A 16114-nucleotide genomic window follows, 5' to 3' on the forward strand; every position below is an offset into this window, starting at 1 on the left:
GCCTCTACCACAGCCGCCGTCTCTACCACAGCCGCCGCCTCTACCACAGCCGCCGTCTCTACCACAGCCGCCTCTACCACGGCCGACTCTTGCACCACAGCCGCCTCCTCTACCACAGCCGCCTCTACCACAGCCGCCGTCTCTACCACAGCCGCCGCCTCTACCACAGCCGCCGTCTCTACCACAGCCGCCGTCTCTACCACAGCCGACTCCTCTACCACAGCCGCCGCTGCCTCTACCACAGCCGCCTCCTCTACCACAGCCGCCGCTGCCTCTACCACAGCCGCCATCTCTACCACAGCCGCTGCCTCCTCTACCACAGCCGCTGCCTCCTCTACCACAGCCGCCGCTGCCTCTACCACAGCCGCCGCTGCCTCTACCACAGCCGCCGCTGCCTCTACCACAGCCGACTCCTCTACCACAGCCGACTCCTCTACCACAGCCGCCGCTGCCTCTACCACAGCCGCCTCCTCTACCACAGCCGACTCTTGTACCACAGCCGCCGCCTCTACCACAGCCGCCGTCTCTACCACAGCCGCCGTCTCTACCACAGCCGCCTTCTCTACCATAGCCGCCTCCTCTACCACAGCCGCCGCTGCCTCTACCACAGCCGCCTTCTCTACCACAGCCGCCTTCACTACCACAGCCGCCTCCTCTACCACAGCCCCCGCTGCCTCTACCACAGCCGCCTCTATCACAGCCGCCTTCTCTACCACAGCCGCCGCCTCTACGACAGCCGCCTCCTCTACCACAGCCGCCCACGCCAAGAGTGATATACGTTAAAGACGGCACAGTGCACACGACGGTACGAGCCTTGAACAGGAGAGTACGAGCCTTGAACATGACGGTACGATCCTTGAACAGGAGAGTACGAGACTTGAACACGACGGTACGAGCCTTGAACAGGAAAGTACGAGCCTTGAACACGACGGTACGATCCTTGAACAGGAGAGTACGAGACTTGAACACGACGGTACGAGCCTTGAACAGGAGAGTACGAGACTTGAACACGACGGTACGAGCCTTGAACAGGAGAGTACGAGCCTTGAACATGACGGTACGAGCCTTGAACAGGAGAGTACGAGCCTTGAACACAACGGTACGAGCCTTGAACATGACGGTACGATCCTTGAACAGGAGAGTACGAGACTTGAACACGACGGTACGAGCCTTGAACAGGAAAGTACGAGCCTTGAACATGACGGTACGAGCCTTGAACAGGAGAGTACGAGCCTTGAACACGACGGCACGAGCCTTGAACAGTAGAGTACGAGCCTTGAACACGACGGTACGATCCTTGAACAGGAGAGTACGAGACTTGAACACGACGGCACGAGCCTTGAACAGGAAAGTACGAGCCTTGAACACGACGGTACGAGCCTTGAACAGGAGAGTACGAGACTTGAACACGACGGTACGAGCCTTGAACAGGAGAGTACGAGCCTTGAACATGACGGTACGAGCCTTGAACAGGAGAGTACGAGCCTTGAACACGACGGTACGAGCCTTGAACAGGAGAGTGCGAGCCTTGAACATGACGGTACGAGCCTTGAACAGGAGAGTACGAGCCTTGAACATGACGGTACGAGTCTTGAACAGGAGAGTAGGAGCCTTGAACATGACGGTACGATCCTTGAACAGGAGAGTACGAGCCTTGAACATGACGGTACGAGCCTTGAACAGGAGAATGCGAGCCTTGAACACGACGGTACGAGCCTTGAACAGGAGAGTACGAGCCTTGAACACGACGGTACGAGCCTTGAACAGGAGAGTACGAGCCTTGAACACGACGGTACGAGCCTTGAACAGGAAAGTACGAGCCTCGAGCACGACAGTAAGAGCCCTTGAGCAGGACGACACAGTTTCTGAGCACGACGGCACAAGCACGACCTAATATGACCGTTGAGCACGACAGTATACGACCCCCTTTGAGCACGACGGTACGAGCCTCTAGCACGACCCTTAGGTATATGAATAGCACGACCCTTCACGACCTGAACTTCAATGTTCAGGTCGGACGCCATGACATCACAGCCAAGGGTCGTACTCCAACACCCTGACAACATAACCAAGGGTCGTACTCGAACGCCCTGACATTACAGCCAAGGGTCGTACTCGAACGCCCTGACATCACAGCCAAGGGTCGTACTCGAACGCCCTGACATCACAACCAAGGGTCGTACTCGAACGCCCTGAAATCACAGCCAAGGGTCGTACTCGAACGCCCTGACATCATAGCCAAGGGTCGTACTCGAACGCCCTGACATCACAAACAAGGGTCGTACCTTCTTACTCAAGGGTCGTACCACCGTAGTATAACTTTTCAAATGAATCTCTTCTCTTCTTTCTTTTCTCTCTTCTTGTTTTTGGCAAAATCATATGAAGAAACGAAAAAGAACGAACTGACGTACAGAGAGACAGACACTGACACACAGACAGACAGACACAGACACACGTACAGACAGACACTGACACACAGAGAGATAGACACAGACGTACAGACAGACAAACACTGACGCACAGAGAGATAGACACAGACGTACAGGCAGACAAACACTGACGCACAGCGAGATAGAAACAGACGTATAGAGAGACACTGACACACAGACACTGACACACAGAGATAGACAAAGACGTACAGACAGACAAACACTGACACACAGACAGACAGACCCGGAGCGGTATGTTTTGGTCAAACCATGTCGGTCAGTGTCAAGAGGAATAATATGGAAAACACACCAGACCAGTAATTAATTACGTCAACCATCCATCACGCCAAAGCGAACAATGCAAAATTGCAGGAATTTCTTAAAAAAGAAAAATTCTCCCAAAAAAAATCTGGCTACAAGAAATGTAAAAATTCCGGATGAGCTTGACAGTTTTCAGCGATTATATATATATATATATATATATATATATATATATATATATATATATATATATATATATATATATATATATATATATATATATTCCTATGAGTCCAAGGGGAAATGAAACATGATAAGTTCCCAAGTGTACTTTCGTGTAATAATCACATCTTCAGGGGAGATACAAGAAAGAAATGTGACAGTCAGTTGATATACAACGAAGAGACGTAGCTATATTATCCCTGGGGACAGGGGAGAAAGAATACTTCCCACGTATTCCCTGCGTGTCGTAAAAGGCGACTAAAAGGGGAGGGAGCGGGAGGTTGGAAATCCTTCCCTGCAGAGTATACTTTTCCAAGAGAAGGAACAGAGAAGGGGGCCAAGTGAGGATTATTCCCTCAAAGGCTCAGTCATCTGTTCCCTACGCTACCTCGCTAACGCAGGCAAAGGCGAATACGTATTAAAAAAAATGTATATACTTATTTAACATTCTGGGAAGCAGAACACACGAACAGTTGTATAAATAATATCTAACACTTTACACCATGGGACAAGTGAGTAAGTACATGATGAAAATGATCCTAATTCAATATTATGAATTAACGTAAACAACATTATCAATTCAAACTCACACTCAACGAGAGAGTCGAAACTTGATCGGATCCCCAAAACAAGTGAATACCAAGGCATCAATATCGGGGATGGATGATACTTCAACACCTTCTGCCCCAGCAGCGGGTGTACAAAAAACTGGGGTAGTGACACGAATAGAAGTCAGCCATGGGAATCGTATAAGAGTGGCAATATGCCAAGGAGGTGTGGTGGAGGAACCGCTGATCACAGAGCAGCCCAGACGTGCACAAAAAACAAGTTATAAGAAAAAAAAATATATATACAAAATATGAATTTTAAAATGTCCTCAAATATACAAGAACAGTTCTAAAAACAGAGTCAAAAGAAGAAAGAATATACAAAATATGAATTTTAAAATGTCCTCAAATATACAAGAACAGTTCAAAAAACGAGTCAAAAGAAAAGAAAAAATATACAAAATATGAAATTCAAAATGTCCTTCACATATACAAGAACAGTTCAAGTGTTCCTTCGAAAGAGTAGAAAGATGTGAACTCTATTCACAGAGGCTGAAACTCCCTTAGCAAAGGAGAGAAAACGAGACAAAGGCTACACGGTAAAGACTGATGGTGTTCAGTAACGAATACACGACACTGGCAAGAGAAAATGGAATGCAGCAGGAGTGAGTGAGTGGGCCAGAAAAGAAACTTTCTGTAAGAAACTTTAAGATGAACGACCGAACCCCCCGAGGAAGAGCGAGTGGCGCTGATAACAACATAAGGATACAGACCAGACACGACAGAGGGAGGTTAGCTCCTACAGAAACACACCACACCTGATGTATGTCTTCGCCCAGCCATCAACACAACCCTGGAATGACTCAACGCTACGAACACTGTGAGTCTCTCGCCAGCCATTCAACACAGCACAGAGAAACACAGTACTAATCCCCCTTCCCTCTCCACTACCTTCTCCCTTCTCCCCCAGACATAATTATCAACACAGCCTGAAGAAACACAGCACTAACACCCTCTCCCACCTCTCCCTCCCTAACCCCAGCCAGACACACCCATCAACACAGCCTATGGCAACACAACACTGAGTTCCCTTTCCCCCCACCAGACCATCATCACAGCCCAGGCGAAGGCGCTACCAACCTCTTCCTTATCTACATATACTCCCCTCCCGACGTCCTCGCTCGGTGACACGTATGACCACTCACACCTCAGCATTACCCTGTCTCTGTAAGTATAAAATGGCCGGTACTAATGATGGAGTGTGGTTAGGGCCGATTTCAAATCGCATATCGAGCAAATTCAATCCCAGGCAAGCAGGTTTTTTTTCAGTCTTCTGCTTGAAGGTGAAGTATAATACACGATTCACAGACACACAGAATAATGTCAGAACTCACGGTAAATAAGATACACATCATATATAACCAAAGGAATGATTAATGGATGAATATACAATGTTTAGGGTGTGCGTTTTCTCATATTATTGTAATAATCATCTAATCTATAGTAGGACAGTAAAGCAAGGCATTCCTTAACTCCAGGAGCGTAAGGCATAGCCAGCGATGCATTTGTACGCTTCGTAATTAGTTAATAGACATGTACTGCTTCGTGCGTACGTAAGGGAAATTATCACACACACACACACACACACGCACACACACACACACACACACATACATACATACATTCACACAAACACCAAGTCTAAATTAGGTATCCATCTATCGACCAGCCAAAAAGGGAGGATGAGCACCTGGGTTGGGTGCAGCCTGACTGCCACACCCAGGATTCGAACCCATGCGGGTCCGACCCCAAGCTGGCCCGTAACGTGAGTGTATATGTTTACAACAACATATTTACACTGTACGGATGGGGAGTTGTACACTAGTGGGGCGCCCCCATCTCATTTTTTTCTTAAATTAGACCACTTTTTTTAAAAACTTCTGTATGCTGCCAGCTTCCACCATCATCCCACGGAGTTTATTCCATTCGCCGAAGAAAAGTGGCCTTAGCGAGGCTTCTCAATCTCCTTTGTAGAAGATAGGTACGATACCTGCCTTCTTCTCCCACCCGACTGACACTCTCTCTCTCTCTCTCTACCTTTCCTCCAGCGATATATTATTTGAACATTTCAAGCAGCCCTGTCAAGCGGCAGTCTGAGCTCTTCTTCATCACATATATGAAGAAACGTCACCACACCCAGGAGCTTTACATGGGCTAAGGTCTTTCAAGCAATCCTTTCACGTCTCTTCTGTAAACTTCAGAGAACACCTGGTCCTCAAGCCATCTTCTCCTCTTCCTCCTCCTCTCATATCTCCACACCACCGTACTACAACCCCTCACTTCTAAATACCTTAGACTCAGTCCTTGCCATTACTTGAATAGAAACGACTTCTGATGAATCTATGGCAGAGTTTTGGATCATCTCTTGCGTCTCGTCCACAACCATACCTTCTCTCTTATCCCTCACACTTTCCGAATGCTGGCTGGCAACAGCGCCGCCAGTAACTTCGCTACAGTACACCTCAAACAACTTCACCTTATCTTGGTCATCTTCTAATGAACACCATTTCTTTTACTAACCCTCGGCTCTCTGTCCGCGGCTAAATGTTCCTTATGTTCTCACTCGTTCATCGTTAATTTCGAGGAACCATCCAAAAACGAAGAGTTATAACAGGGCAACAGAACATCATTTTTCAAATTACGTTCTGTTAAAGAAAGTGTTACGTTTAGCGCAGTTCCCACCATCATATCTCTGTGTGTTTGCTCTCTCTCTCTCTCTCTCTCTCTCTCTCTCTCTCTAATGACCTCTCTTTAATCACACATTTGTGGTTTATGAGGTGGTCTTTACACGCGTGGGTCCGGCCCCCAACTCTTTTACAGATCTCTACTATCAAACCATTCTTAAACTTCCCCATTCAGTTTATTCCATTCAATCCACTAATTCTATACCACAGAGGCATTTTTTTTTTCTCTTCACATCCTTTCAAACATGTTCCTTCGTTTGATTACATGGTATGGTCCCCGGATGTTCAATCCCCTACATTTTTCTAGACGTAATTACTATCTGTGGGTTTCGGGGGGGACAGTTTGACACTCGAGTTGCCCCCGTCTCCTAACCTTGTGTATAGGTATCATGCCTTTACTCCTATGTTTGCATACACACACACAAACACACACACACACACCCTAGCCAGTGCTAGGGCATGTGTGTGTGATTATTATATGTGTCTTAAGGGGAGAGGGTCTTCCCTTTGAGTGTGTGTGTGTGAAACTGTGTAAGAAAAGAAATATATTGTTGAAAATATATATTTATGAAACCCAGGAAACAGAAGAGGGACAGACCTTAAATCAAAATAAAGAATAGACCAAAATACGTTTGCTCATCTGCAAGGCGCAAATCCGGGAACGCGAACTCCATTGCCCCACTAAAATGGAGGGCGTTTTTACAGACGGCTGCCGGGAGACGAAAAGAGATTCTAGAAGCGCAATGTGCATCGCTATTCACCCGGCCGACGACCACAGGGCTAGATTAATGACCCGACACAACCATCTTCCTAAACAGTCACAACCACAGCTCTGCGCAAGTCTGCACATACCAGACACACCACCACCTCAACACTTGGTTTCCAGAAGGTCCATTGGGAGACCAGCCAAGCACTGAGCCGCAGGCACGGGACACATGGAACTCAGTCTTCAAGAAAGAGGAGAAATAAAGGACGCCTCTGGCATGGGAGTCAAACGCCCTCCGAGAAAAAATTTGGATTCCCAGGAAGTCTGAAGCTTGACTCACATTTGCTAGGCTCTGGAGAGATGGAAGAAGAGCAGATCTATAGAGCTATCTGCCGGTGGCATATGACGCCACAAACTATCAAAGTCTCCAGGAAGAGGCCTAAAGAGGGTAACAGTCCTTCGTGGTGCAGCGGTTAAGCGTTCCTGACCCTGACGCATTCATGGGTCGCCTAGGGGTCGAGCGCAGAGGTTCAAATTCTGGTTGCGGGAGTCGATCCACAGTCAACCCAGCTGTTCACATCCACCCTTAAGGGATGGTCTATAAAATGGGTGGTTGACATGTTTACCAAATGGTGTCCTAGCTACGTCTCTTCGCTGTATATCAACCGATTGTTATATTTCGTTCTTGTATCTCTCCTGATGATATGATTATGACATGAAAGTGCACTTGGGAACTTATCGTGTTTCATTTTCCACGTGGACTCTTAGGAATATATATATATATATATATATATATATATATATATATATATATATATATATATATATATATATATATATATATATAGGGGATAGGGGAGAAAGAATACTTCCCACGTATTCCCTGCGTGTCGTAGAAGGCGACTAAAAGGGAAGGGAGCGGGGGGCTGGAAATCCTCCCCTCTCGTTTTTTTTTTTTTTTTTTTTTTTTCCAAAAGAAGGAACAGAGAAGGGGGCCAGGTGAGGGTAGTCCCTCAAAGGCCCAGTCCTCTGTTCTTAACGCTACCTCGCTATCGCGGGAAATGGCGAATAGTATGAAAAAAAAAAAAAAAAAAATATATATATATATATATATATATATATATATATATATATATATATATATATATATTCCTGGGAAATTATATGGGAGGGTATTGATTGAGAGGGTAAAGGCATGCACAGAGCATCAGATTGGGGAAGAGCAGTGTGGTTTCAGAAGTGGTAGAGGATGTGTGGATCAGGTGTTTGCTTTGAAGAATGTATGTGAGAAATACTTAGAAAAGCAAATGGATTTGTATGTAGCATTTATGGATCTGGAGAAGGCATATGATAGAGTTGATAGAGATGCTCTGAGGAAGGTATTAAGAGTATATGGTGTGGAAAGTAAGTAGCTAGATGCAATGAAAAGTTTTTTTTATCTAGGATGTAAGGTATGTGCAGGAGTAGGAAGAGAGGAAAGTGATTGGTTCCCAGTGAATGTCGGTTTGCGGTAGGGGTGCATGAAGTCTCGATTGGATGTTTAATTTGTTTTTGGATGGGATTGTTAGGGAGGTGAATGCTAGAGTTTTGGAGACAGGGGCAAGAGTATATGGTGTGGGAAGTAAGTTGGCAGAAGCAGTGAAAGGTTTTTATCAAGGACGTAAGGCATGTGTACTTGTAGGAAGAGAAGAAAGTGATTGGTTCCCAGTGAACGTCGGTTTGCGGCAGGGGTGCGTGATGTCTCTATGGTGAATGCAAGAGTTTTGGAGAGGGGGGACAAGTATGCAGTCTGTTGTGGATGAGAGAGCTTGGGAAGTGAGTCAGTTGTTGTTCGCTGATGATACAGCGATAAGATTGATTCGAGTGAGAAACTGCAGAAGTTGGTGACTGAGTTTGGTAAAGTTTGTGAAAGAAGAAAGCTGAGAGTAAATGTTAATAAGAGCAAGGTTATTAGGTTCAGTGGGGTTGAGGGACAAGTCAATTGGGAGGTAAGTTTGAATGGAGAAGAATTGGAGGAAGTGAAGTGTTTTAGATATCTGGGAGTGAATTTAGCAGCAGATGGAACCTTGGAAGCGGAAGTGAGTCAGAGGGTGGAGGAGGGGGCGAAGGTTCTGGGAGCGTTGAAGAATGTGTGGAAGGCGAGAACTTTATCTCGGAGAGCAAAAATGGGTATGTTTGAAGGAATAGTGGTTCCAACAACGTTATATGGTTGCGAAGCACGGGCTATAGATAGGGTTGTGCGGAGGAGGGTGGATGTGTTGGAAATGAAATGTTTAAGGACAACATGTGGTGTGAGGTGGTTTGATCGAGTAAGTAAGGAAAGGGTAAGAGAGATGTGTGGTAATAAAAAGAGTATGGTTGAGAGAGCAGAAGAGGGTGCACTGAAATGGTTTGGTCACATGGAGAGAGTGAGTGAGGAAAGATTGACAAAGAGGATATATGTGTCAGAGGTAGAGGGAACGAGGAGAAGTGGGAGACCAAATTGGAGGTGGAAGGATGGAGTGAAAAAGATTTTGTGTGATCGGGGCCTGTGCATACAGGAGGATGAAAGGCGTGCAAACAATAAAGTGAATTGGAACGATGTGGTATACCGGGTCGACGTGTTGTCAATGGACTGAACCAGGGCATGTGAAGCGTCTGGGGTAAACCATGGAAAGTTCTGTGGGGACTGGATGTGGAAAGGGAGCTGTGGTTTCGGTGCATTACACATGAAAGCTAGAGACTGAGTGTGAACGAATGTGGCCTTTGTTGTCTTTTCCTGACGCTACCTCGCGTGCCCGGGGGTTGAGGGGTGCCATTTCATGTGTGGCGGGGTGGCGACGACGGAGGATGAAGGCAGCAAGTATGAGTATGTACATGTGTATATATGTATATGTCTGTGTATGTATATTCATATATACGTTGAAATGTACAGATATGTATATGTATATATGGAGGTGTATGTATATACATGTGTATGTGGGTGGGTTGGGCCATTCTTTCGTCTGTTTCCTTGCGCTACCTCGCTAACACGGGAGACAGTGACTAAGTATAATGAATTGATATAAATAAATAAATAATAAAAGTAATAATAATAATAACAATAATGATAATAATAATTATTATAATGATAATAATGATAATGATAATCATATAGGATGGCCTTGATAAGGGACTCAATTGCGCTTGCCGTCTCTGCTGAAAAGATAAAAAAGAAAAGAATAATCACGCAACCAGTTCATCATCAAGTTCTCCAATTCACGTAGAAATATTCCTTGGCTTCATTTACCAGAGAGAGATCACGTCCCTGGGATCCGGTTCTTAACGACTCTGATTGCATCTACAGGAGTTCTTCCCAGGGGCAAAAGTGGGGTTCCAAAGGCGTGTGTGATCTACGAGGGCCTTTCGCCATAGCATCTATACGGTTCTACGGGCCTTATTACCGTCGTGCTCAAAGGCCGAACTATCAGGCTCATGGGTCGTACCATCGTGCTCAAGGGCTTACATCGTGCTCAAGGGCCGTGCAATCGACCCGTTCATGGGCCATACCATTGTGCTCAAGGGCCGTACATCGTGCTCAAGGGCCATGCCATCGACCCGTTCATGGGCCGTACCATTGTGCTCAAGGGCTGTACATCGTGCTCAAGGGCCGTACTATCGACCTGTTCATGGGCCGTACCATCTAGACCAAGAGCCGTAACACCATCTTGTTCAAGGGTCGTACCACTGTCTTGCTCAAGGGCCGTACCATCTTGTTCAAAGCCCGGACTAACATGTTCAAGGGCCGTACCATCCAGTTAAGGGCCGTACCATCTTGTTCAAGGCCCTTACTAACATGCACAAGGGCCGTACCATCCAGTTCAAGGGCCGTACCATCCAGTTCAAGGGCCTCACCGCCTTGCTCTTGGGCTAAGCACTTCCTAGGGTACGGTTGGCCATGCTGAAATAAAATTTCTTTTCGCCTTACACAGCGTCAAGCTCCGGGGGGTTGGGTGGGCAATACAGACACACACACACACACACCAACTCTTTGCTAATGACCCTACGGCATTTCTATGCGGTTCCGTTTGTAATTGCTGTCATCAATGCCATTTCATCAAAGTAATTACCTTAGTTATTTTTTTTTTCTTTTCCATAAAAGAGCCTTTCGTTCCCCGACCTTTTTAAATGTCCTTTTTTTTTTTTCTACCAGCAAAATAGCGAATGTAAAGGACGAGTTTACGTGTATGAAAAGGAACACTGTCATCAGAGATGTAATTGCTTTGGACTCAAGTACCCTGACCTGTACGCTAAGAGACGCTGACCTGTGATGAGGGTATGGACGAAGAGGGAAATGAGGAAGGAGACGGGAGGTGACCATGAGGAAGAAAGACGATAGGGAAAAGAGGTTGGAGTGAGAACATAAGCCAAAGGAGAGCGAAGCCGCGAGAAGATAGTAAAGGGAGAGATGTACGAGAGACAAGGATGAAGATAGCAAGGAAGAGACGTATGAGAGACAAGGATGAAGATAGCAAGGAAGAGATGTATGAGAGACAAGGATGAAGATAATGAGTGAGAGATGTATGAGAGACAAGGATGAAGATAGTAAGTGAGAGATGTATGAGAGCGTACGAGAGACAAGGATGAAGATAGTAAGTGAGAGACGTACGAGAGACAAGGATGAAGAATCCCACATCAATGAATCTCTCGAGTCGTTTCTGATTCTATTTTACTTTCCTCTCGGTGAATCATGACTCATACTGAACCTTATATATTCATGCTCGTCTTAATCGGCACACAGTAGTTAGGAATCCACACACACACACACACACAGACACATTTATATATAGTAAATATAATAAATAAACGAATAAATTACTATTTCCAAAGAAAACGCATTCATGCCCCTCCTAAAAATCCTTTTGGACCCCAAGGCAGTAGAACACTGACCGTCTTTGTGTGAGGCGGTGACCTGGGCGATCCTGAGTGCTGGTGGGGCGTCCTCGGCCAGCAGGAGGCAGTAGCGTGGCTCAGAGAACTGCAGGGGACCGGCGCCCCCAGCACCAGACAACAGGCGGGTGGCTGGGGAGGAGAGAGAGAGAGACGTGATGTTAGAACACTGATGCAGGGGAGCAACACCCCAGCACCAGACAACAGGCGGGTGGCTGAGGAGGAGAGAGAGAGAGAGACGTGATGTTAGAACACTGATGCAGGGGAGCAACACCCCAGCACCAGACAACAGGCGGGTGGCTGGGGAGGAGAGAGAGAGAGACGTGATGTTAGAACACTAAGGCTGGGGAAGAACACCCCAGCACGAGGCTGGGGAGGCACACCCCAGCACTAGGCAGGGGTAGAACACCGTGGACCAAGGTAAGGGGGTTAGAGACACACATGTTTGATGATTACGTGGTAGGAACGCCTTTGTGTGAGGTTGGGAGAGGTATACATAATGTTAGGTAACTACGGAGGTATACATTTATGTTAGGTAACTACGGAGGTGTACATAATGTTAGGTAACTACGGAGGTATACATGATGTTAGGTTACTACGGAGGTATACATTTATGTTAGGTAACTACGGAGGTATACATGATGTTAGGTAACTACGGAGGTATACATGATGTCAGGTAACTACGGAGGTATACATAATGTTAGGTAACTACGGAGGTGTACATAATGTTAGGTAACTACGGAGGTGTACATAATGTTAGGTAACTACGGAGGCATACATGATGTTAGGTAACTACGGAGGTATACATAATGTTAGGTAACTACGGAGGTATACATAATGTTAGGTAACTACGGAGGCATACATAATGTTAGGTAACTACGGAGGTATACATAATGTTAGGTAACTACGGAGGTATACATAATGTTAGGTAACTACGGAGGTATACATAACGTTAGATAACTACGGAGGTATACATAATGTTAGGTAACTACGGAGGTATACATAATGTTAGGTAACTACGGAGGTATACATAATGTCAGTTAACTACGGAGGTATACATAATGTTAGGTAACTACGGAGGCATACATAATGTTAGGTAACTACGGAGGTATACATAATGTTAGGTAACTACGGAGGTATACATAATGTTAGGTAACTACGGAGGTATACATGATGTCAGTTAACTACGGAGGTATACATAATGTTAGGTAACTACGGAGGTATACATGATGTCAGTTAACTACGGAGGTATACATAATGTTAGGTAACTACGGAGGTATACATGATGTTAGGTAACTACGGAGGTATACATGATGTTAGGTAACTACGGAGGTATACATGATGTCAGGTAACTACGGAGGTATACATAACGTTGGGTAACTACGGAGGAAAGACCCAGCAGCGTCGTGAACCAGTTAGCTTGCCACAGACAACCATATTGAACCTCTCTAACACCAGACACCTGTGGGCAATACATGACAATATAAACACCCTCCACTACTAAGAGATCTGTAATCAAGAAAGAGTTCAGAGATCTGTAATCACAAGGAGTTCAAACCCATCGTATTCACATTAAGCGAATTAGAAACCTTTTAAGTAAGCGATGACTCGTTTATATTGTTTTCTCTTCGTCAACCAATGGCAAGGGGGGGACTTGTCCGGATGTAAACACACACACTGTGTCTTTGTGTGTCTCACACACGTCTTTTGTGGATAAACTTTCATACGTATTTACTCAATGTTTCTTCAATATCACCACGTCTTCCCCTCCATGATGGTCAAAAAGACATGACAACGACGCATTTTGTAGCTTCTGGTGAGAAATCGTCGGTGAAAAAAGGTGTGAGGACGAGAATGTAGCAGGGAAATACAGGGAGGTGTCCCAGGCACGGATGACTTAGAGAAAAAATAATGATTTGGGTTGGGGGGTGAAGTACAGTGAGGTAGTGTTACGTTTTTACCTTTAGAAATAGTGTTAACTGTTTCCCCTTTACAGAAATACAGTGTTACTTATTTCCCTTACAGAAATACGGTGTTACTTATTTCCCTTACAGAAATACAGGTGTTACTTATTTCCCTTACAGAAATACAGTGTTACTTATCTCCCTTACAGAAATACAGTGTTACTTCTCTCCAGATACATACTGTTACTTCGAGTATTGCATTTCCTTTAGAAATACAGTGTTACTTTTCCCTCTAGAAATACAGTGTTACTTTCCTTTCAAGCTCGCATTTATTTCCTCTCTCTCTCTCTCTCTCTCTCTCTCTCTCTCTCTCTCTCTCTCTCTCTCTCTATCTCTCTCTCTCTCTATATATATATATATATATATATATATATTTTTTTTTTTTTCATACTATTCGCCATTTCCCGCGATAGCGAGGTAGCGTTAAGAACAGAGGACTGGGCCTTTGAGGGAATACCCTCACCTGGCCCCCTTCTCTGTTCCTTCTTTTGGAAAAAAAAAAAAAAAAAAAAAAAAAAAAAAAAAAAAAAACGAGAGGGGAGGATTTCCAGCCCCCCGCTCCCTTCCCTTTTAGTCGCCTTCTACGACACGCAGGGAATACGTGGGAAGTATTCTTTCTCCCCTATCCCCAGGGATAATATAAATATATATATATATATATATATATATACACATATATATACACATACATATACATATATATATATACATCCATTGACAGCACGTCGACCCTGGTATACCACATCATTCAAATTCACTCTATTCCTTGCATGTCTTTCACCCTTCTGTACATTCAGGCCCTCGATCGCTCAAAATCTTTTTCACTCCATCCTCCCACGTCCAATTTGGTCTCCTGCTCCCTTGTTATTTACAGATTTCTTTGAACGCGAGAGTCCTGGGTCTCCTCGAGCCTCAGTTGGTCTTTGATCTCTCCTGTGGCATCCCTCTGCGGGTCTCTCAGACGTGGAAAACACCTCGGACGCCCTGTGGAGGTGGGGGGGTCTTCTGACCGAGGAAGGAAGATAGGGGGGTGGTCTTCATAGTGTTCTCCCACGCTTCTCGGAATAGTTCAGGGGGTCTTCTTCATCATGTGAGGTGTTAGTGACATGGAAAGTGATCTTAAGTGTTGTCTGACCTTCCATGTTATCTCGTGGTATCTGTGGTTATCTTGAGTTACTGATGATGGTCTTCGTTGATCGATTGTTATATATTCTTTCTTTTTTTTTTCTTGCTTGTAGTCTCTTGTATTCTGCCATATTCCGTTCTACAGTAGATAACCTCGTCATAGACCATCGGGTCTTCTGTTCACTGGCTTTTCCTAATGTACTGTCCTCCAGTAGATAACCTCGTCATAGACCATCGGGTCTTCTGTTCACTGGCTTTTCCTAATGTACTGTCCTCCAGCAGATAACCTCGTCATAGACCATCGGGGTCTTCTATTCCCTGGCTTTTCCTAATGTACTGTCCTCCAGCAGATAACCTCGTCATAGACCATCGGGGTCTTCTATTCACTGGCTTTTCCTATTGTACTGTCCTCCAGCAGATAACCTCGTCACAGACCATCGGGTCTTCTGTTCACTGGCTTTTTCCAATGTACCGCCACGTACCCATAGGAAAGAAAGTTATGAACAACAGCTTAAGCTGCCAACGCTTTCCTAAGTTATGAAAAACAGCTTAAAGCTACCAACGCTTTCGTAAGTCATAAACACCAGCTTAAAGCTACCAAAGCTTTCCTAAGTCATAAACACCAGCTTAAAGCTACCAAAGCTTTCCTAAGTCATAAACACCAGCTTAAAGCTAACCAACGCTTTCGTAAGTCATAAACACCAGCTTAAAGCTAACCGACGCTTTCCTAAGTCATAAACACCAGCTTAAAGCTGTCAAAGCTTTCCTAAGTCATAAACACCAGCTTAAAGCTACCAAAGCTTTCCTAAGTCATAAACACCAGCTTAAAGCTGTCAAAGCTTTCCTAAGTCATAAACACCAGCTTAAAGCTAACCGACGCTTTCCTAAGTCATAAACACCAGCTTAAAGCTACCAAAGCTTTCCTAAGTCATAAACACCAGCTTAAAGCTACCAAAGCTTTCCTAAGTCATAAACACCAGCTTAAAGCTAACCAACGCTTTCCACAAACTTGGGTCACTGGAAGTCTGCTTTACTTGCTCGCACATTCAATCGTCCCACATTCATAGTTTACCACCTTAATGATGGAACTCTGTCCAACGCTCGTGACCACGGCTCATTGTACACACACACACACACACACACACACACACACACACACTTGATGTGAGGAGGTTAGCAACACGGAGGTCATGAGGCGATAATGAGG

The 16114-nt window shown here is 45.3% G+C and overlaps 1 protein-coding gene across 5 annotated transcripts in view; it reads right to left on the minus strand.

The window, feature by feature from the left end:
* LOC139746336 (uncharacterized) overlaps positions 1 to 16114 on the minus strand; it is a 448223-nt gene that overhangs the window by 175811 nt on the left and 256298 nt on the right. For all 5 annotated transcript variants that reach the window (XM_071657494.1, XM_071657493.1, XM_071657495.1 and 2 more), the window contains one exon: positions 11819 to 11950. In XM_071657494.1, the coding sequence (XP_071513595.1) occupies positions 11819 to 11950 (132 nt within the window). The remainder of the gene's footprint in view (positions 1 to 11818; positions 11951 to 16114) is intronic.

This window comes from Panulirus ornatus, chromosome 64 (assembly GCF_036320965.1).
Source record: "Panulirus ornatus isolate Po-2019 chromosome 64, ASM3632096v1, whole genome shotgun sequence".
Lineage (NCBI taxonomy): Eukaryota > Metazoa > Arthropoda > Malacostraca > Decapoda > Palinuridae > Panulirus > Panulirus ornatus.